This window comes from Pongo pygmaeus, chromosome 19 (assembly GCF_028885625.2).
Source record: "Pongo pygmaeus isolate AG05252 chromosome 19, NHGRI_mPonPyg2-v2.0_pri, whole genome shotgun sequence".
Lineage (NCBI taxonomy): Eukaryota > Metazoa > Chordata > Mammalia > Primates > Hominidae > Pongo > Pongo pygmaeus.
Window position 1 is genome coordinate 5,379,916 of NC_072392.2, and position 22,322 is coordinate 5,402,237.

The following is a 22,322-nucleotide window of genomic DNA, read 5'->3' on the forward strand; positions in this document are numbered from 1 at the left end:
TAAGTGGCTTAATGCATGCTCACAGCTTAGTACATGCCTGGGAGCAGTGAACTGTTTTTACTATGTTGATGATGGCAATGATGGTAATGATGAAATAACAAGTGTTCGTATATGTAAGGGGCCTATTTACCAATAATTAATAACAATATATGTGCTAAGATTATCTATCTGTCTGTCTTTGTCTATCTATCTATCTATCTACCTATCTTTATCTATCTATCTATCTATCTATCATCTATCTATCTATCTATCTATCTACCTACCTACCTACCTACCTATCTTTGGAAATATGGTCTCACTCTGTTGCCCAGGCTGGAGCGCAGTGGTCCGATCTTGGTTCACTGCAGCCTCGAAACCCCTGGCTTAGGCGATTCTTCCACCTCAGCTCCCTGAGTAGCTAGGACTACAGGTACATGTCACCATGCCCAGCTAATTTTTTTGGTAATTTTTGTAGACACAAGGTTTTGCCATGTTCTCCAGGCTGGCCTTGAACTCCTGGACTCAAGTGATCCTCCTGCCTCGGTCTCTTAAAGTGCTGGGATTATAGGCATGAGCCACTACGCCTGGCCGTATGTGCTAATATTAATGCTAAACCCTTAGAATTGAAAACAACACTTTTATAGAGATCAGAAGTGATTTTCCCAAGGCTCCTCATGTGGGTTAATAGTGGGTCCCGGGATGCCCCAGCTTCTGTAGGTGTGAGCTGGGAGTGACGCTGTCTCCTGGTTGAGATGATGTCTGTGGCAGTGTTTGGTTGAGTGGTAACATGTTATATAAGAGATCATGAGTATGACTACAGAGAATTACTACTAGTGTGACTGTAAGCCCTGGGAGGGCAGGGCTGCCCTATTCATCTTAGGGTCCCCAGCTACTAGTACAGTCCTTAGCTCATTAGTGGCTATTAATAAAACAGGAGCATACAGATTAAGAGAGTTAAGTGAGATTTAAGAAATATAACAAAGAAAATAAAACGAATGGACCTTGTTTGGATCCTGATAAGAACACACCAACTGGCCAGGCGCGGTGGCTCATGCCTGTAATCCCAGCACTTTGGGGGGCTGAGGAGGGTGGATCGTCTGAGGTCAGGAGTTCGAGACCAGCCTGTCCAATATGGTGAAACCCCATCTCTACTAAAAATACAATTTTTATTTTTCACACATGGTGGCGTGTGACTGTAGTTCCAGCTACTAGAGGGGCTGAGGCTGGAGAATCGCTTGAACCTGGGAGGTGGAGGTTGAGGTAAGCCAAGATTGTGCCATTGCACTCCAGCCTGAGTGACAGAGTGAGACTCTGTCTCAAAACCAAACCAAACCAAACTACAACACCGACTATAAGAACACGTTTTAGACAATTGAGCAATTTAAATATGGACTGGGGAGTAGATGAAATGAAAGACTTTCTGCCAGCTTTGTGAGATGTGATATTGGCATTGTGGTTATGTTATGGAAGAAAGGGTTTTATTTTTGTTTTTTGAGATGCATAATGAAATATTTAAGGGTAAAATCAAATCACCTGATGTCTTGGATTTAAAATATTGTGACAATAACAAAGAGGGGGAAAGTGAACAGCTGAAACGAATTTGGCAAAACAGTGGCTGAAGCTGGGTAATGGGTACATGGAAGCTCCTTGTACTGTCGATTTTTGTGTATGTTTGAAAATTTTAAGTTTCATAAGAAGACATCTCTTTCCATCATGAAAAGCACACCCCCAGTATCTCAGCCCTGTCTCTGCCTGTTGTCTTAGCAAGAGGAGGGGACCCAGTGGTGAGTGTGAGTTGGGGGGTGCTGACTGTCTGTGGGAACCCAGGATGGGCAGTGGGGTGTGGGAGGTCAGCCTGGGGCCAGCAGAGCCCCCTCACTCACCGGTACAAGCTCTTTTCTTTGTCAACTATCTCAGCAGCCACAGGCCCTGTGGGGCCCCAGAAGTCATCATCAGTCCCCAAAGCCTTCGTATGCAGGTCCCCCTGAGAGGCAGGAGAAGGCAGGCACAAGGGTTCCACCTGTGCTACTTCTGGGGAGCTTCCCTCTGAAACAGCAAGGCAGCAGTCAGCTCCAGATTCTCCTGCCTGGCCTCCTCCAGCCCCTGTGGCTGCACTATAAGGGGCCCTTCCTAAAGCTGGCCTGCCTGGACCATGGCAGGGAGTGTGTCTGCAGCTTCTGCTCCTGCTCCATGGCTGCCTGCTTGCTTGCTGTCTGGGGAGCCCCACTCCAATGCCTCCAGCCCAGCCTCCGCCCACCTTCCCTTCACCACTGGAACAGAAGTGCCACTTTCCCCACCATGCCCAGGTGGGCAGGCTGAGAGAGAACATGGTTCAAAAGATGAAAGGGGCCAGGCACCGTGGCTCTTGCCTGTAATCCCAGCACTTTGGGAGGCCTTGGCAGGAGGATTGCTCCAGTCCAGGCGTTTGAGATCAGCCTGAGCAATGTGGGAAGGCTCCGTCTCTACAGAAAAAAGAAAAATATCAGCCAGGCATGGTGGTGAGCGTCTGCAGTCCCAGTTCTGCTTAGGAGGCTGAGGTGGGAGGATTGTTTGAGCTCAGGAGGTTGAGGCTGCAGTGAGCCGTGAACATGCCACTGTACTCCAGCCTGAGCACTAGAGTGAGACCCTGTTTTTTTTTTTTTTTTTTAGATGGCAGGGCAAAGATGGAGATGTGATTCCCAGGCCTTAGCAGCCAAGAATGGGAGGCTGGACCCCAGTTCAGGGTTTGATACATGCTATAGACATTCTGGGGAAGGGAAGCACCAGCCGGTGGGTCTAGGAGAGAGGGAAACGGAAATCCAGCCAGTTCCTAGGAGTGGGAGCTCTCTCGTGGGGGTAGCACCCTCTTGGGTAGGAAACCTGCCCTGTCCCACATCAGGGGCAGAGGGATGGAGGGAATGATGTCCCACAGCTGACCTCCCCCAACCCCTGTCATGATGCTCCCAGCCTTGCCCCTTCAAACTACCTGATCTGAGTCTCTGCCGCTTGAGTGAGGATGTGCTATTACTCGTCTCTCCTGTATCCAGGCCCTCAATAGGGGTCATCACACTTGGTTTCCTGGACAAAGAATTGTTCATTCTGCCTAAGATCTTGGAGGAAGCAAGGGCTGTCCACATGACATTCCCACTAAAAATTCAACTACTCCTCGGGTCGGGTGCAGTGGCTCATGTCTGTAATCCTAGCACTTTGGGAGGCCGGGATGGGTGGATAGCTTGAGTTCAGGAGTTCGAGACCAGCTTGGGTAACATAGTGAGACCTCCCCACCTAATCTCTGCCAAAAATACAAAATTAGCTGGGCATGGTGGCATGCACCTGTATCCCAGCTACTTGGAAGGCTGAAGTGGGAGGATCACTTGAGCCTAGGAGGCAGAGGTTGCAGTGAGCTGAGATTGTGCCACTGCACTCCAGTCTGGGTGACAGAGCCAGACCCTGTCTCAAACAAAACAAAACAAAACAAAACAAAACAAAAAAACTCCATCCGAATTTGAACTCAATCCTGTGGTTCTTCTGGGGTCCCTGTCTCTGTGAGCAGCCTCCATCCACCCATGCATCCAGGCTAGAGCTGGGGTGTCATCCCAACTTCTTCCTCGCCCACTCTAAGAGCTGATCACCTTGACAACACCTCTCAAATAGCTCTTCTTTCTATTGTCTTCTCTCCACCTCCATAACCTCCACCTGAGTCCCAGGCCCTGGCCTCTGTGGCCCGCACCACTGCAGCATCCTCTGAAAGGTCTCCCTGCTTCTGCTTGGGTCCCTCTGCCGCCCATTTTCTACACAGCAGCCAATCTTAAAATAGGAACCTGACCCATCACTTGGCTGCTGCAACCCTGTAATGTCTCTTCATTGCTTCTGGGGGAAAATGGAAAGTTTTTAACATAGTCCAAAAGGGCTTGCCAGGGCCTCTGTCACCCTCCAATGTCACCTGGGCCACTTTTTCCTGGCTCACTGACCTCTAGTCCATTGGTTCTCAAACTCTGTGTGCTTAACAATCATCTGGAAGGCTTGTTAAGACACAGATACGGCCGGGCGCGGTGGCTCACGCCTGTAATCCCAGCACTTTGGGAGGCTGAGGCGGGCAGATCACCAGGTCAGGAGTTCGAGACCAGCCTGGGCAACATGGTAAAACCCTGTCTCTACTAAAAATACAAAAATTAGCCGGGTGTGGTGGCATGCGCCTGTAGTCCCAGCTACTCTGGAGGCTGAGGCATAAGAACGGTTTGAACCTGGGAGGCAGAGGTTGCAGTGAGCCGAGATCATGCCATTGCACTCCAGCCTGGGTGACAGAGCGAGACTGTCTCAAAAAAAAAAAAAAAAAAAGATTCCTGGGCCCCACCCCAGAGATTCTGATTCAGTGGGTCTGGAGTGGGGCCTGAGAATTTGCAGTTCTATCGAGCTCCCAGTGAGGGTGATGCTCATGCTGCTGGTCCACGGACCACAGTTTGAGTAGCTGCTCCTGACGCCTGGCCTCCCATTCCTCCAGGAGGCTAAACTCTTTTTCTCTCTCAGAGCCTCTACTTCTGCCTGGACTCCACTCCTTCTTGGGCCCAGCCAACCTGTCCTGTCTTTCAGACCTCAGCCCAGACCCTCTTGACCAGGTCAAATAGGCCCATAGGTGCACTCACGCTGACCCCAGGTGCATTTGCGCAGACACTCGTGGGATAACCCGTGCCTGTCTCCCTGCTGGACTAAGCTCCTGGAGGTTGGGCTGTGTCTTTCGTGTTCACTGCTGTGTCCTCAGATCCCAAAACAGTGCCCGACACATAGTGGGTCTGCAGGGAATGTTTGTTCAATGAATAAATGGCTCCTCTTAAGCCTAGGAGCTCTTTTCCTTCCATTTCAGGTGAGCCACAGCAGCCAGGAACCTGGGGACAGATGTGCTTCATGGTCAGGTGGAAATGCAGCCAACTGGGAGAATGCAGGAGCTGCAGCAGATTCCTCGGGGAAGGGAAGATGGGCTTTCCTGGCCCCGGGGCTTGCCCCTCAAGTCAGGGGTGTGTGTGGTGGTGGTGGTGAGGGTGGTGGGTGACGGTGATGGCGAGGGTGGTCTTTTTCCCAGGGCACAGGCACTCTCTCTCTGTCTTTATCTCCCTCTTGTGATCATCGCTTTCATTGTTCCAAACCTCTGTTCTTCATGGAAGGATTCCTGGACTAGAGGCCATTTGGTATCATGCTGTGCTGGGTCCAGGGGATTCGCTGGCTCACCCACCCACTGACTTTTTCTTGTTCTTTTTTTTTCTTTTTGAGATGTTGTCTTGCTCTGTCACCCAGGCTGGAGTGCAATGGTGCGATCTTGGCTCACTGCAACCTCTGTCTCCTGGGTTCAAGTGATTCTCCGGCCTCAGCCTCCCAAGTAGCTGGGATTGCAGGCGCGTGTCACCACACCCAGCTAATTTTTGTATTTTTAGTAGAGACAGGGTTTCACCATGTTGGTCAGGCTGGTCTTGATTTCCTAACCTCATAATCCACCTGCCTCGGCCTCCCAAAGTGCTGGGATTACAGGCGTAAGCCACCATGCCCGGCTTTTTTTTTTTTTTTTTTTGAGATGCATTCTTGCTCTGTCACCCAGACTGGAGTGCAGTGGCGTGATCTTGGCTCGCTGCAGCCTCCACCTCCCAGGTTCAAGTTATTCTCATGCCTCAGCCTCTTGAGTAGCTGGGACCACAGGCACCCGCCACCATGCCTGGCTAATTTTTTAGCCCACTTACTTTTTCATGTTTTCCTCTCCTTGTTTGTCTAATGTAAGAGTTGAAGCAGGGGGGGATTTGACTCTATTTGCACTGACAAGCGCACCTCACTCTGGCTGCTGCGGTGTCTGGGTTTCTCCCTGGCTGTGTTTGTCTCTCACCCCACGGCTCTTTCCCTGTCTCCTGCTCAGCCCTGGGCCTGGGTCAGCCAGAGGGAGTTCTGGGTCCCCCCTTACCGTCTGCTGAAGATGAGCAGCTGAGGCTTCTCCTGCTCCAGGGCCCTCAGCTCCTGCCTCATCTCATCGCTCAGAGTCGTCTGGTCCAGCCTGAAAGCACAAAGGGAGCCGGGTCCTCCTGGGATCCCCCATGTGGTCCCCAGGTCCCCAGGGTCCAGAATCCCGGGACCTGCCACCTTCTGAAGCAGCGGCCACAGGGTGGGTTCCCTGGGAGCCGGGCTCTGAGGAGGAGGGTACAGTGAGGAGATTCATTAGGGTGTGTTCTTGGGTCAACACTAGGGCAAGGGAAGGGAGGGAATCGGGGAGACGTGGGCTGTGAGGCAGTCTCCATGGAGGCCTCAGCCGACTCTGGGAGATGATCCTTTAGAGCTGTTTAAAGGAGTTGGGTTGAGGGGCTGGGCCTTTCTACCCCAACATTGGCCAGTCATCGGATGTGGGCCTCCCCAGGAAGGAGATGTGGCCTTGGGTGAGGTGGTTCTCACTGGCAGAGGCTGTCTCTGCAGCCGGCTGCCAGGCATTTCCCCATGGCCTGAAAATGACCACCTCAGGCCTGGGTCCTGGGATTTTCTTCCCAGTGGTCGGAAGTTTTGCTGGGAAGAGACAGTCCTGGTTCCATCCTCCCAGGCCTTGTGGTCTGGGGTTTCTGCCAGATGTGAGATGCTGATTGTCTTCTCTGGGTCTCTGTGTCCTCCATCTACCACGTAGGATGAATCAATCCTGCCCTGCCTGTTCTGAGGCCCAGACAAGGAGGAGGTGAAAAGACCGTCTTCTGCGAAGGGCTCTGCATTCATTCCCCTACTGCTGTTAGAGCTGTTCTGCCCCTGGGAAGGAGCGCAGCCCTTGAAGTAGAAGGTTATTCTTCTCAACTAAGTCCCGGCTCCAGGAGGGAAGGAGGTGGAAACCTACTCGGGACTCTAGAGAGCAAACCCCCTCGGAAGCAGCCCAGGTTTGACAGGTAAATGTTGAGCTGGGGCCTGAAGTCACATCTGCCTGCCATGGCCAAGCTCTAGGGAAAGGCTCTTCAGCATAAGGGAGGTAGTGATAGCCAAAAATACTCAGTGGGGAGCAGCAGACTGGGGTGCAAAGTTGCTGCCCCCTTGGGATGGAGTTCCCATGGTTGTAGATAGCCAGTGTCAGCTACAGGAGAACCCAAATGTGGACTATTTATTTCTGTTATTCTGCCTTGACCACTTCTTTAGGTTTGGGAGGCCTGGCTGAGGAAAGCCCGAGGCCCAGGCTTCCCGGACCCCCTCTGAGAAGGCTCTGGATGTGGAGGTTTGGAGCCCCTGTCTGCTCCCTGAGACGTGGCAGGGCCCCTGGCAGGAGCCGTAGGCAAGTGTCAAGACAGAAGCCACTTATGGGCTTGCTCCCAGGGAGGTGGAGGGGAGCGGAAGTGGCCCAGAGATAGTGTGGGGGTGGCTCCTCGGGGAAGGGCAAGAATCTCTGGGGCCTACGGGATGGGAAATGAGGGCTGGGGGCTCACTGCACTCCAGCCGCTCAGGGTCTTTCAGCTCTCCGGGGCTCAAGTGCCTCTTTGTTCCGGGCCTTTCCCCACACCATCCCTTGGCCTGGAATACTCTCCCCAACTTGGCCTGGGTACCCATTCCTCCTTCAGACTTCAGCCTGACGTTGCTGTCTCAGGGAAGTCCTCCCTGGCCCTTCGATCAAATCCCATCCTCCCCCAATATTACATTCTCATAATACCCTGTACTTCCCTTTCATAGCACTCCACAGAGCTCATAAATATAGACCTGTGCATTTATAGGTGACCAATGTCCATCTCTTCCCCACTAGAGTGGAAGCTTCAGGAGGGCAGGGCCCATGTCTGTTTGCTCACTGTTGTACCCCAGCGCCTGGTCTGATGCTTACACATGGGAGGCACTCAGTAAATGAATGAATGAGTAAATGAATGAATGAAGCGCTGCCCTGGAGTGAGGGGAAACTGAGAGTCCCCTAGAGCATGCAGCCTCAGTAATAGTTACCATTTGATCATGCCCGACTCTCTTCCCAGCACTGTCCCTGTTTTTGTTTAATTAATTAATTAATTAATTTTTGAGACTGAGTCTCACTCTGTCGCCCAGGATGGAGTGCAGTGCTGTGATCTAAGCTCACTGCAACCTTCGCCTCCCAGGTTCAAGTGATTCTCCCCCCAGGTAGCTGGGATTACAGGTGCACACCACCACACCCAACTAATTTTTATATTTTTAGTAGAGATGGGGTTTCACCATGTTGGCCAGGCTGGTCTCAAACTCCTGACCATAAGTGATCCACCCGCCTCGGCCTCCCAAAGTGCTGGGATTACAGGCGTGAGCCACCACGCCCTGACTGTCCTTGTTTTTATATACATTTTATTTCATTACAATCCATGAAGTTGGTATGATACTCCCATTCCACAGACGAGGAAACAGAGTCCCAGAGAATTCGGCGACTTGTCCAAGTCACACAGTGTAAGTGGTACAGCTGGTAAGAAACTTGGGTTGACTATGCATTTATCAGTCCTTTTTCCATCCCCTGTCCGATACCCCCCCAACCCTCTTCCTTCTGCCCAGAAGGGACTCACAGGGCCTTACCCCAGGCGTATGAGTTTGCAGGCAGGATGCCTGAGCCCCTCACAGAGCAGTCGCACGCCAGCGTCGTCCAGGTTGTTCTGCTGCAAGTCTAGCTCCTTCAGGATGGGGCTGGCACTAAGCACAGAGGCCAGGTCCTGGCAGCAGTCAGACGTGACGCCACAGCTGACCAGCCTGCAGGAAAGATACACACCAGCCCAGGTCATTGTCCTGAGGGCTCGCTCTTCAGGGTAACTAGGGTCTGAACTTCCTTCCTAGCATCTGTGGCCTTTTGAGGGTCTGGGATGACATGCAGAGAAGATACAAACTTTCCTGGCTTGCAGTAACCTGAGAGACTTTCACTTTCCTCTTGCAGCCACGGAACCCCCTCAGGATGCCGGCACCCACCCTTTCTCAATCCTGTGTGATTCACATTGATCCAGTCCCCTCACTCTGTCCACATTGATGAGTAACTTACTCAATGTCCCACTTGTACACCTGGGTCTAACTGTTTTCTCTTTCCTTTTTCTTTTGAGACGAGTTCTCGCTCTGTGTCCCAGGCCTCCCAAAGTGCTGGGATTACAGGGGTGAGCCACCGTGCCTGGCCAGTAGGGCCTTTTTAGAGGGCAAAATTAGCAACATACCCTTTTCCCAGCAGTTCTATTTTTCGGAAGTTAAGCTACAGATAATATGCTGAGTCTCAGGACGCATTGGGGGATGTTAACTGCTGCCCTGTTTACAGCAAACACTGGAGACAATCTGGCTGCTCATAACAGGCGATGGATAAAAACATGATGGTAAGTCCATGTAGTGAAATTCCATGCTGTGATTAAAAAGAATGACGTGACTTTGTACGTACTGATGTGGGACCATCTCCAAGATATATTTTAACGGATAAAGCAAAGTGCAGGGCAGAGTTTGTGCTGTGGTACCATTTATGCCAGAAAAGGGCTATGTACCTGCTGTATGTTGTATATATGTAGGCTCTCTCTGGGGGATCCCCTGTCTGGGGATCCTCTGCTCTTGGGGTCTCAGCCCTGCTTCTTGAACTGTTGGCTCTCCCAGCTGGGTCTGCTCAGACCCAGCTGCAGTCCAAGCTTGTAAATGTCACAAAGCATTATAGGGCCTTCGCTAAGAGAGGGGACTGGGAAAATGGAAAACCAGGCTTTGAGGTCAGACCTGGCTTCAAATCCTGGTGCAGCTACTTCCTGGCTATGTGGCCTTGGGAAAATAATGAATCTCTGCGAGACCCAATCTTGTCTTCTGTAGATGTAGCGAGGATTAAATCTGACAAGTGTTACCGACTTCCTAGCCGACCAGGGATTGCCGACCCCTGATATTAGGAGGGGATCCTCGTTGTCTCCCCTTCCCATCAACTCTGATCAGGATTACTGAATGGGGAAGCAGGCAATAGCCTTGGGAAGGGGAGAGGTTTGGCCTTGGGAAGAAGGAAGGGATGTGTGATGTGTGAACAAGGATCTCGCAAGGTGTAAACGAGGATATTTCAGGGCTTGGGCAGAAACAAAAGAAGACCCTGAAGGCAGCCCCCTGAGCGGGTGCACAGAGGGGTGTGTATAACTTTGTGCATCAAGGGAGGAGGCCCAGCAGGACCAGGGAGAGGGAACTATGCACTCTTGTTTCTTTTCTTTTTTGAGAAGGAGTCTCGCTCTGTTGCCCAGGCTGGAGTGTAATGATGTGATTTCAGCTCACTGCCACGCCCACCTTCTGTGTTCAAGCAATTCTCCTGCCTCAGGCTCCCTGAGTAGCTGGGATTACAGGTGCCCACCATCATGCCTGGCTACTTTTTGTAGTTTTAGTAGAGACAAGGTTTCACCATGTTGGCCAGGCTGGTCTCGAACTCCTGACCTCAAGTGATCTGCCTGCCTCGACCTCCCAAAGTGCTGGGATGACAGGCGTGAGCCAGGGCGCCTGCACTTGTTTCTACATGGTGGTGGCGGGGGGATGGCTCTGTCCCCTCGGATGAGATAGAAAATCGAATTAAGTGGACACCAGTGATTTCAGCTCTCCATGGCAGAACCCCATGCCAAGTAAGAGGACCTGTTACTAGGCAGATCACAGCTGGTGGGAACAGGAGAAGAATAGAAAAACACTGCTGCAATCCTCATAGCTCTATGAAGTGGGCACTATTATCATCATCCTCTGTGGCAGTCTGTGAAAATGGCCACAAATTCTGCCCCCTGTCCCCACCTTGCATTCATGTCCCTTGACTCGACTTGGCTTCTCTTGCTGTATTTGGAGCCTGGAGGCCCCCTCCCTCTGTCCAAGGGTGGATGAGCTTCCTCCTGAGCCTCTACTGCCTGGCTGAGATCCTGCAGGCTCCTCCCACTCCCACAAAGCAGGTCTCACCTTCTCTCTGCTGTTACCCTCCGCCTGCCTCATGGTGGCAGGCAGTTCCCTCCACCTCCTCCTGCCCACCAAGAACAATTACTGCAGTCGCTGTAGCTTGCAGCTCGGCTGTCTCAGTCTCTGGCAAAGGTGTTTGGCTCCAGCATCTGTGAGCACATTGAAGCTCAGGTCCAGCTTGGTCAGGGTCCAGTTGGCTCTCAGCCCAGAAGCAAGGTCCTTGCAGTCCTCAGCTATGAGGCCACAGCCAGCCAACCTGTGGAAGACACACACCCACAGTCTTGAGGTTACTCACCTGTTGATTCAACAAACACCCATAAGCAGCCATTAATCACCTACTATGCACCAGGCCTGTGGGCCAGGCAGAGGTCTAGAAAACCCTCCCAGGCCCCAGAAATGCACACGGTTCTTGGGGATAGACATAGAAACACATAATAGTTAGTTTTTTGATCCTTTTTGATTAAAACCCTCCAATGTTTTCCCACATTACTCAGAATACAATTCACGGTCCTTTTCCTGGTCTACAGGGCCCTGGGGACTTGGATCTTCAACATCTCTGTCCTCATCTCTAATCTCTTTTAGGTCCATCCTCACTGCCCTTCTCTCTCTTCCTTCCACACCCCAGGCACAGTTCCACCTAAGGCCTCTGCACCTGCTGTTTCTGCTGCTTCTTCTGCCTGGAACAGTCTTCTGGTGCTGACACCTCATGGTTTGCTCCTCCACTTGCATCAGATCTTTGCTCAGAAGGAAGTTGCTTTGGTGACATCTTGCCTCGTCTCTCCGCTTAAAATTGCACACCCACCCCCAGACTCCCTGCTCCTTTCTGCTTTACTTTTCTCTATAGCTCATGTCACTCACAATATATTTTACTTACTTATCTGGCTTCTTGTCCTCCCTCCCAACTAGAATGTAAGCTCCTTGAGGAAGGAATTTTGCCCATTTCCCTCCCTCCCTCCCTCTCCTTCCTTCCTTCCTTCGTCTTTCTCCTTCCTTCCTCCCTCCCTCCCTCTCCTTCCTTCCTTCCTTCGTCTTTCTCCTTCCTTCCTCCCTCCCTCCCTCCTTTCTTTCTCTCTCCTTCCTTCCTCCCTCCCTCCCTTCCTTCCTTCTTTCTGTGAGATGGAGTCTCGCTCTTTCACCTAGGCTGGAGTGCAGTGGCGTGATCTTGGCTTACTGCAACCTCCGCGCCCTGGGTTCAAGTGATTCTCCTGCCTCAGCCTCCTGAGTAGCTGGGATTACAGGCGCCTGCCACCATGCCTGGCTAATTTTTGTATTTTTAGTAGAGACAGGGTTTCACCATGTTGGCCAGGCTGGTCTTGAACTCCTGACCTCAGGTGATCCACCCACCTCAGCCTCCCAAAGTGTTAGGATTACAGGCATGAGCCACCGTGCCCAGCCCCATTTTCATTACTAGTCATATCCCTGTGCCCAGAGCAGGGTCTAGCATACAGTAGGTGCTTAGTAAGTATGTAGTAAATAAATGAATGAAATAGCCTCAAAAGAGGGGCAAGTCAGGTGCAGCTGAAGGCAGAGGAATGAGTGATTGCCAAGGCAGGGAGGAAACGGTGAAACTTAAATGAGTGGTTCACTGAGGTGAGGGCCGAGGCAGGGGCACGTGTGGCTGGTAGGGCAGATGTGAAATCACAGCACGCGGTTAGTATAGTGATGTTGGCATAAAGGCTACCCAGGTAGAGAGAAAGTCTGAGGGTAAAGCTAGAAAATATCAAGATAGTAGTAGGTCTTGGATGTCATTATAAGATGTTTAGACCTATTTCCCTGTGGCAGTGATGAGCCCATCAAAGTTCCTGAGGACAGCAGTGATGTGGTCTCTGCATTGCTTTAGAAAGATCCCTGAGGGAGGTTGTAGTGAGCTGAGATCATGCCACTGCACTCCAGCCTGGGTGACAGAGCGGGACTCCGTCTCAAAAAAAAAGCAAGATCCCTGAGGGAGTGGAGGTGGCTGGGTGGGGAAAGGCAGGAGGCAAGGGGTCTGTGGGGGAAGATGAGCAACTGTCAGAGCAGTGACTTCGGGAGATGTTTGGAGCAGACCCTGTGGCACTCAGTGGAGTCCAGGGAGGCCTCTAGGTTGGATTCAGAGTAGAAACTGCTGTCACTTACTGAGAAAGTAGATGTGAGAAGAGTGTCAGTTTCACTGGTGTACAACCAGGGTGGTTGCACAGGACCCCGTGCTCAGAAGGACCTGGAACTGGCAGGGGTGTGAGAAGGACCCTTCTAGATTGGGGGGTATTAAATGCTCTGTGGTGGCCATCTTGAATTTCTTAATAATTTTGTCTTTAAATTTGTGTTTTGTAGGTGAAGTCTGATGGGACCATGGAGCCTCAGCTCATAGGTGATGCCATCTCCTGCCACCTCCCTCCCTTCCTCTAGGGGAAATAGTTCTTGTTCATCCTGTATTTGAGTGTTGTGGGGCCCCCACTCAACCTCAGCCCAGTGATTATTGCCACCCTTTATCTCTGGTGGGGGTCTGGATCAGGCATGGGTAGGTTGGGGTGGGGCATCTTGGGGTAGGGCAGCTGGCAGCCTTTCTCGATGTGGGCTGGCGGCATCATGGCACATTTGGTGATTTGGCGGGGGCAAATCTCCCCTACCACTGATCTAGATACCTAATGCATCCTGGCAATACCCTGGAGGGTCTCCCATCTGCTTTAGGCTGGGGTGTGGCCCATGGGAAGGAGAGATGTCTGGCTTGACATTTTACCCACTCTGGGGCATGGTGCCTGGGTCTGGTGACTTGTGGGAGAGGCACCCTGCATCTGGTGGGCCATGTGCACATGCTGAGCTGTGGAGAGGCCTCCGAGCACCTTTGAGGGTCTGGACAAACACTGCTAGTGTCCCAGTGCCCAAGGGAATGCATTGTTAAATAGCAAATAAAATACACTGTGATAGGTTGAGAGAGAAACTATGGAAGAAAGAAAAAGCTCTGTATCGTAGTATCTTTAACAGCACTTTCATCCTGATTTTTGAGCTAGGACACTGCATTTTCATTTTGTATTGGGTCCTGAAAATGATGCAGTTGGTTCTGAGAGGAGGAACAGTTTGTTTTTAGTTAGGGAGGAGAGTCTAGGTAAGAATATGCTGAATTTCAGGAGCCTCTGGGACATCTCAGAGGAGGGTGTTGGGTTTGGGTCTGGAGCTGCAGACGCAGGGTTGGCAGGCACTGCGGGAGCGGCCATCTGATATGATTATGGGAGCGGCTGTGTGTGAGAAGGAAGGAGGCTGAAGGTGGGGCCTGGTTATCCTTCTCCTGGTTGGACTCAAATACCACTCTCTCCATCCCCTCCAAAAATCTCTGTCTTTCCTTGCTCTCATAAGCCTACTTTTCCCCTTTGTTTTTCTCTGGCTTCCTTCTGGACTTTCCTATCCAGCCAGGAATTTAAGGTCAGCTGTATTAAACACACATCCTGGCAAGGTGTGGTGACTCCTGCCTGTAATCCCCGCACTTTTCGAGGCCGAAGTGGGAGGATGGCTTGTGTCCAGGAGTTTGAGGCTGCATTGAGTCATGATCACACCACTGCACTCCAGCTTGGGTGACAGAGTGAAACCCCAATTCCCCCTGTCTCTCTTACACATAGACACACAGACACACACACACACAGATGCACACAGACACACATACAGACACACACACACACAGACACACACACACAGACACAAACACAGATACACACACTTTGACACACAGACACACAGACACACATAGACACACACACAGACACAGACACACACACAGACACACATACACACAGACACAGACACAGACACACACAGACACACAGACACACACAGACACACATACAGACACACACATACACACAGACACAGAGACACATACACACAGACACACACATGACATGACTCAGTATGTGGCATTGTAGAGCACTTGGCATTTTAGAGTGCACCAGGCCCTTGGTAACGTCTCCCTGGACAATCACTGTCTTCCTTCTCTGCTTCCAACCCTGAGCTGTAGAGTGTGGCCCAAGAAAGTCCAGATGCAGCTGACAGATGTGGCTCTGTGCTCACTGCCTGTGGTTGGCATCTCACAGCTGAGGGCCTCCTTCCCAGATGGCTGTCTCCTGCCAGCCCACTCTCTCCCTGGGTGGTCGGTTCTAGCCACCTGGCTTATCTGATTTCCTGCTTGTTGTCAAGCTCATTTTCACTGGGCATGTTCCTGCCCCCCAGGACTCATCTCAGTATAAACAAATGTGCCTCTCTTGGGGCTTTATTCATTTTTAAACAACTTACCATTACAAGCTGTGCTGTGTGGACTTCCCTCCTTCAATCCTACCCACTCCCAAGCCCCAGTGAAGACACTTGGTATTGGACCTCTGTGGGGAGGCTGAGGCCATCTGACCCCGGGCAGCAGTGACCCCAGTGGGCAGGTGAAGGGCACAGGCTTTGGGGCTAGACAGAGATGGGTTCAAATCTTGCCTCTGTCAGTTACAAGTTGAAGACTATGGCAGATGTCTTTACCAAGTTTCAGTTCACTCATCAATATCATGGATCTGCCATGTCTATTGTACCAGGTGTCTGCAAAGATCCAAGGAGATCATGTATGCCATGTTCTTAGGGAAGCCCCTGGTAGAAGGTTAGTGCTTAAAGGATGCTGCTGCTGTGGAAACCAAAACCCTCAATGTCCCTCCACCTCTCCGTCCTCAGCTGCCTGTGTCATCACATAGTCCTTTCTCTTCTGTCCCAGAGGAGGCCAAGGGTCCACCCTCACGTGTCTTCGATTCCACACCCTCTGTCTGGTCTGTCCCCTGACCTTGCTCTTTCCGGCATTCCTTTTTTGAGCTCTCCAACCCCACTCCCACCAATTTCTCCTTTGTCTGCGTAATGTGCTCCATTTTACAGGCCATTAGTGAAAAAACTCCAGAATTCTTGACACCAACTTATTCAATGTATTTCAAGATAAATCCAAAAGTAAAATAAGCCAGACATAGAAAGAAAAACACTACATGGTCTCACTTGTGGGTGAAATATTAAAAAAGCAAAATACATACAAAGAAAGAATAAATGGTGGTTACCAGGGGCGAGGAGGGGGAGGAAATGAGATGTAGGTAAATAAAAAAAGAGAAATGCAATAGTTAGGACTTTGCTTGTGGGTCTTGGGTAGTCTGGCATCCAAGTGTGTGAAAGGCTGTGCGCTCTTCCATATGGAGACGTTTTTATTGTGGGAAATATTCACATTTGCCTGATCCAGATTTTCTTTCTTTTTATGGTGCTACCCACAGTGAGCCAGAATTAATCAGGCCCCGGCTTACCTGATACAGAGGAGGTAGGTGTTGGTGCTGGGTCATGCCCTCACTGAGTTGTGTCCAGCTCTCCCACTGCTAACTATGTGAATTTAGCAAGTCGTTAATTTCTCTGAGCCTCTTAGGACAACTTAGGCACTAAGTATATAGCATACATGATCCTAACTACATAGCATACATGACCCTAAGTACATAGCATACATGACCCTAAGTACATAGCATACATGACCCTAAGTACATAGCATACATGTCCCTAAGTACATAGCATACATGTCCTAAGTACATAGCATACATGATCTCCTTTGACTTTGCAGCCACCTTGTGCAACAGACATGGTGAATCCATGTTATTAATGAGTAAACTGAAACTTGCTAAAGAAACCTACCCATAGTTTTCAATCTGTAACCGTTAGAGGCAAGATTTGAACCTGTGTGTGTCTGGCTCTGGGGAATGTCTTTCCCCAGCCCATTTCTTTATATATGGAAAATGGAGATAATTGTCCCTGCTCTGCCATTTTTGCAGGGTATTTTTTGGAAGGCCCAAGGAATTAACAGATATGGAGGTGTTTGCGTTTGAGATAGTGAAATTTTATGCCAATGTAAAAAGAGTACATTGAAGATTGGTGTCTTCCTACTGGGGTGTGAAGTTTGAGGTAGAACCAGGATTCCTTAGTCCTACTCAAAAGCGTTTTTACTGGACTCTGGTGGTTCTCCTTGGATAGGTCTTAGGAGTGGGTAGAGCAGCCTCATAAGGATACAGAAAGTCACAGCACGAAGCTGGGCTTGCCTCCTTACTCTCCCTGCTCAACTTCTCCCACTGTAACTCCTTTCAATGAACAATCTCTTGATTGCTTTCCTTTCTTGCAATCTCCTTTCTCTCAATCTCTTATCACTTTCTTTTCTTCAATTTCCTTGGAATGTAGCTTAGATTCCATGATCCTTCATTGGCAGTATCCTGAATTTCTTACCCTCTGACCTTCCATCACATTCCTCTGGCTAACTCTGAAGTCTGCTGTCTTTCCACTCTCCACCCAAACTCCCACCTGTGCAACAGGGTAGGTGGCTGCCATCTTAAATCATGACCACGGCCCTCACATGGGCCACAGCAATGCCTGACAGGCAGAGATCTCACACTCTACTATGGCCATTTGAAGATCTTGCCTTTTCCAAACATCCAACACCTCAACCCTCACACTCACTCCTAGCAGACAACTCAATTCGTATTTCTCAGAGGAAAATGAAGCCATCAGATGGGAACCTCTCAGCTTCTCAGAGTGAAACCTATGTTCCTACCTCTCTCTTCCCTGTCCTCATCTCCCCTCCTATTACAGTAAAGGAGACATTTCCTCCCTCTTCCAAGGCCAGTCTTTCTCCTCCCTCCTCCCTCTGAGGATAGAGAGCCATCAATGACTCCTTCTCCTTCTTGTGTCTTTTATCACTCCTCCTCCGCTGATTCTCAAACTGAGATCTTTTCCTTCTTAAACGCAAGTAAGCAGATGGACAGACACACACATTTACTCAGCCCACCATCCCCTCTGCTTTAGTGCTTTCCTCCTTTTCACTATCAAAGTCTTTGAAGAAAGTATATTTGTGGTCTCATTTTTTACCTCTTTCTACCTCTTTAATACACGCCAGTCTGCATTCTGGCCTCTTCATGCCACGTAAGCTACTTCTGCTGAGGTTATTCATGACTTTCCTATCACTAATCCAATGGACAAATTTCAGTCCTTATCTTACTTGACCTCCCAGCAGCAGTAGTCCCTGCTGACCTCCTTGAGACCCTCTGCTCTGTTGGGTTCCATGACACCTCTCTCTCCTGGTGTCCCTTTCATCTATGTGGCCCCTCCTTCTCAGGCTTGTTTGTTGGCTCTTCTTTGGCCATTAAATACTGGGGTGGGGTGTTCCCCAGGCTTGACATGCAATCTTATTTTTGCCCGTGAATTTTAGAATCAGCTTGTCCATTTCTGCAAAAATGGCAGCTGGGATTCTGCTAGGGATTGTGTTGAATCTATAGAATCAGTTTGGGGGGTACTGTCATTTTAATAATATCAAGTCTTCCAATCTATGAACACAGGACATCTTTTCATTTGTTTAGGTCTTACATAATTTCTTTCAACTATTTTTTATAGTTCCCTGTATACAAGTTTTCTTTTGTTAAATTTATTGTTTTCCTAATTTAATTTTTGGATTGTTCATTGCTAGTGTATAGCAGTACAACTAATTTTTGTATATTGATCTTGTTTCCTGAAACCTTGCTGAAATCTTTAGTTTTTTTTTTTTTTTTTTTTCTTTTTCAACAGGGTCTCCCTTTGTCACCCAGGTTGGAGTGCAGTGGCACAATCTCAGCTCACTGCTACCTCTGCCTACCAGGCTGAAGCGATTCTCCCACCTCAGCCTCCTGAGTAGCCGGGACTGTGGGCGTGTGCCACCACGCCCGGCTAATATTTTGTAGTTTTGGTAGAGACAGGGTTTTGCCATGTTGCCCAGGCTGGTCTTGAACTCTGGAACTCAAGCGATCCACCCACCTCAGCCTCCCAAAGTCTTGGGATTACAGGGCATGAGCCACCATGCCTGGCCCTAATTTTAATATTTGTAGGTTCCTTAGGATTTTCTACATACAATGTCATGTCACCTGCAAATGATAGTTTAATTACTTTCTTTTCAATCTGGAAGCTGTTAATTTCATTTTCTTGCCTAATTGCTCTGGATGGAACCTTGAGTACAATGTTGAATAGAAATGGCAAGAACAGACATCTTTGTCTTATTCCTAATCTTAGGGGGAAAGCACTCAGTCATCCACCATTAAGTATAATGTTAGCTGTGGGTTTTTCACTGGTAACAACTTTATCAGGTTGATAAGTTCCCTTTTATTTCTAGTTTGCTGAGTGTTTTCAATGTGAAAAGGTGTTGAGGGGTTGTCAAATGCTTTTTTGTGTCTTTGAGATAATCATTGGTTTGTGTTCTTTATTCTATTAACATCTTGCATTACATTGATCAATTTTCCTAGGTTAAACCCAATTTGCATTCTTGGGATAAATCCCATTTGGTCATGGTCTACAATCCTTTTTATATGTTGCCAGTATTTTGTTATGTAATTTTGCATATATATTCATAAAGGATGTTGGCCTGTAGATTTTTTTTTCTCTTGTGATGCTTTTGGTTATCTTAGTCTAATTTTGGTATCAGGGTAATATTGGTCTCATAGAACAAATTGACACGTGTTCTCTTTTCTGCTATTTTTGGAAGAGTTTGAAAAGATAAGTGTTAATTCTTCTTTAAATATTTGGTAGAATTCACTAGTAAAGCCATCCGGGCCTGGGCTTTGTTTCATAGAAAGTTTTTAACTTACCGATTCAATATCTGTATTTGTTATAAGTCTGTTAAGATTTTGTATTTATTCTTAAGTCAGTTTAGGTATTCATATCTTTCCGGAAGTTGGCCCATTTCATCTGGGTTATCTAATTTGTTGGCTTACAATATTTCATAACATTCACTTATAATCCTTTTATTTCTGTAAGTTCAATTGTGATATCCCATCTTTTATTTCTGATTTTAGTAATCTGAATCTTCTTACATTTTAGTTAGTCTAGCTAAAAGATGTCAAATTTTGTTGGTATTTTTAAAGAACTAACTTTTAGTTTCATTGGTTTTCTGTATTGTTTTCTATTCTCTGTTTCATTTATCTCTACTCTAGTCTTTATTATTTCTTTGCCCCTGCTTGCTTTTGGTTTTGTTTGCTTTTTAAACAAATTTCTTTACTGACATGAAAGACCTAAGGAAAACAAATTCTTAAAGTGTAAGTTTAGGTTACTGATTTGAGATTTCTCTGCTTCTTCTTTTTTTCTTCTTCAATAGACTTTATTTTTTAGAGTAGTTTTAGGTTCACAGTAAAATTGAGCAAAAAGTACAGCGAGTTCCCATATACTCCCTGTCCCCGCATCCCTCATACAATCTTTCCCACTACTGACGTGCTGTACCACACTAGTACATTGTGGTGACATTTGTTACAATTGATAAACTGACATGGACACATCATCACCCAAAGTCCATAGTTTACATTAGGGGTCACTCTTAGTGGTGTACATTCTATGGATTTTGATTGCTGTAAAATAATACATATGAACGATTATAGTATACAGAATAGTTTCACTGCCCTAAAACTCTTCTGTGCTCTATTAATTCCTCCCTTCCCCCAAGCCCTGGAAACCACTAATCTTTTTACTATCTTACTATCTCTTTGTTTTTGCCTCTTCTAGAATGTCATATAGTTGGAATCAAACAGCATGTAGCCTTTTTAGATTGGCTTCTTCTAGTAACATGCATTTAAAGTTTCTCCATATCTTTTTGTAGCTTGATAGCTTATTTCTTTTTAGCACTGAATAATAGTCCATTGTCTGTTTGTACCACAATTTATGAGTCCATTCACTTTCTGAAGGGCAGCTTGCTTCCAAGTTTTGGCAATGATGAACAAAGCTGCCATAAGCATTCATGTGCAGGTTTTTGTGTGGACAGAGGTATTCAACTCATTTTGGTAAATATCAAGGAATGCGATTGCTGGATCCTATGGTAAAAGCATATTTTGTTTTGTAGAAAACTGCTAGACTGTATTCCAAAGGAGCTGTCTCATTTTGAATTCCCACCAACAATGAATGAGAGTTCCTGTTTTTCCACATCCTCGCCAGCATTTGGTGTTGTCAGTGTTTTGGATTTTGGCCATTCTGTTAAGTGTGTAGTGGTATCTTTTCTTTTTTTCATTAATTAAAAAAATTTTGAGTAATTTTTTTAGAGATAAGGTCTGTCTCTGTTACCCAGCTTGAAGTGCAGTGGCATAATCACAGCTCACTGCAGTGTTGAACTCCTGGGCTCAAGTGAGCCTCCCGTCTCAGCCTCCTAAGTAGTTATGACAACAGGCACACATCATCATTCCCAACTAATTTTTTATTTTATGTTTTTGTAGAGACAGAGTCTCTTTCTATGCTGCCCAGGCTGGTCTCAAACTCCTGGCCTAAGGCAATCGTCCTGCCTTGGCCTTCCAAAGCTTTGGGATTACAGGCATGGGCCATCATGTCTGGCTCTATCTTTCCTTTTTTTTTTTAATTTTAAATAGAGGCATTTATAACTATAAACTTCCCTTTAAGCACTGCATTAGCTGCATCCAATACATTTTGGCATGTTGTGATTTTGTTTTCATCCCTCTCAAAGTGTTTTCTAATTTCCTTTGTGATTTCTTCTTTGACCCTTGGTTATTTAGGAGTGTGTTTTTAAATTTCAGTGTATTTATGAACTCCTCAACTTTCTGTTGTTGATTTCAAATTTCATTTTATCACGGTCAGAGAATATACTTTGTATGATTTCAGTCCTTGCAGATTTGTTGAGATTTGTTTTATGGGGCAATCTTATCTTTGGATAGAGCTTTATTTGATACCTATTTGGCAGGTCCAGTTGGATACCTTGAAAGGATCTTGAAACCAGCAAGCACGAGATCACACTCATGACACTCCACCCCCCAATCGCTTTTCTTTTAGTATTCCCCATCTTAATGAAGACTCCACTATCCCATGAGTTGCTTTGGTCAGAAACCTAAAATCATCCTTGATATCTTCCTCTTCCTTTTTTTCCTAAATTCAATCCATTACTGAGCCCAGTTGATTTTACTTTTATAGTTCTCTTACATCTAGCCACTTTGTTCCATATCCATTGCCAATACCATAGTCCAAGCTATGACTGTCTGTTACATTTAAAAGTACTATAATTTTCCTTAGTCCAAACTATTACCATCTTTGCAGGGACTACTGCAATTTTCTTACTAATTGGTTTCCCAGCCTCTACTTTTGCACTCTTCCAATCCATTTTTCATGTTGCAGCCAGTTTCTATTTTGAAAATGTACTGATCTTGTCAACCTTCTGCTTAAAATTCCACACCATCAGAAAAAGATCCAAATCCAACATGGCACACAAGCCTTGCATAGTCTGGTTCCTGCTGGTATCTGTAGCCTTATCTCATCCCTTTGCTATCTGCCCTCCAACCACACTGGCCTGCTTTCAATTTCTTGACTGCCTCCTCCTGCCTTCTGCACAGAGCCTTTGTACATGCTATTCTCTTTTCCTGGAACTTTTTCCTTCCTGCTTCACTTAGTTAAATCCTCTGTATTCTTCGGACCTCCCTCAAACCTCACTTCATGAAGGAATGTTTTTTTTTTATGAACAAAAAACCCTCTCTGTGTTTGTTTACTAAACTCACCCC

The 22,322-nt window shown here is 47.8% G+C and overlaps 1 protein-coding gene across 2 annotated transcripts in view; it reads right to left on the minus strand.

The window, feature by feature from the left end:
* Window positions 1-22,322, minus strand: part of NLRP1 (NLR family pyrin domain containing 1) — a 103,221-nt gene that overhangs the window by 16,783 nt on the left and 64,116 nt on the right. Inside the window, exons 8-13 of one of the 2 annotated variants that reach the window (XM_054459483.2) lie at window positions 10,895-11,065; window positions 8,470-8,640; window positions 5,900-5,989; window positions 2,945-3,036; window positions 2,349-2,441; window positions 1,863-2,025 (exon numbers count right to left, since the gene is read on the minus strand). In XM_054459483.2, the coding sequence (XP_054315458.2) occupies window positions 1,863-2,025; window positions 2,349-2,441; window positions 2,945-3,036; window positions 5,900-5,989; window positions 8,470-8,640; window positions 10,895-11,065 (780 nt within the window). Of the gene's footprint in view, window positions 1-1,862; window positions 2,026-2,336; window positions 2,442-2,944; window positions 3,037-5,899; window positions 5,990-8,469; window positions 8,641-10,894; window positions 11,066-22,322 lie in introns of both variants that reach the window. The other variant, XM_063655797.1, reaches the window with a different exon arrangement.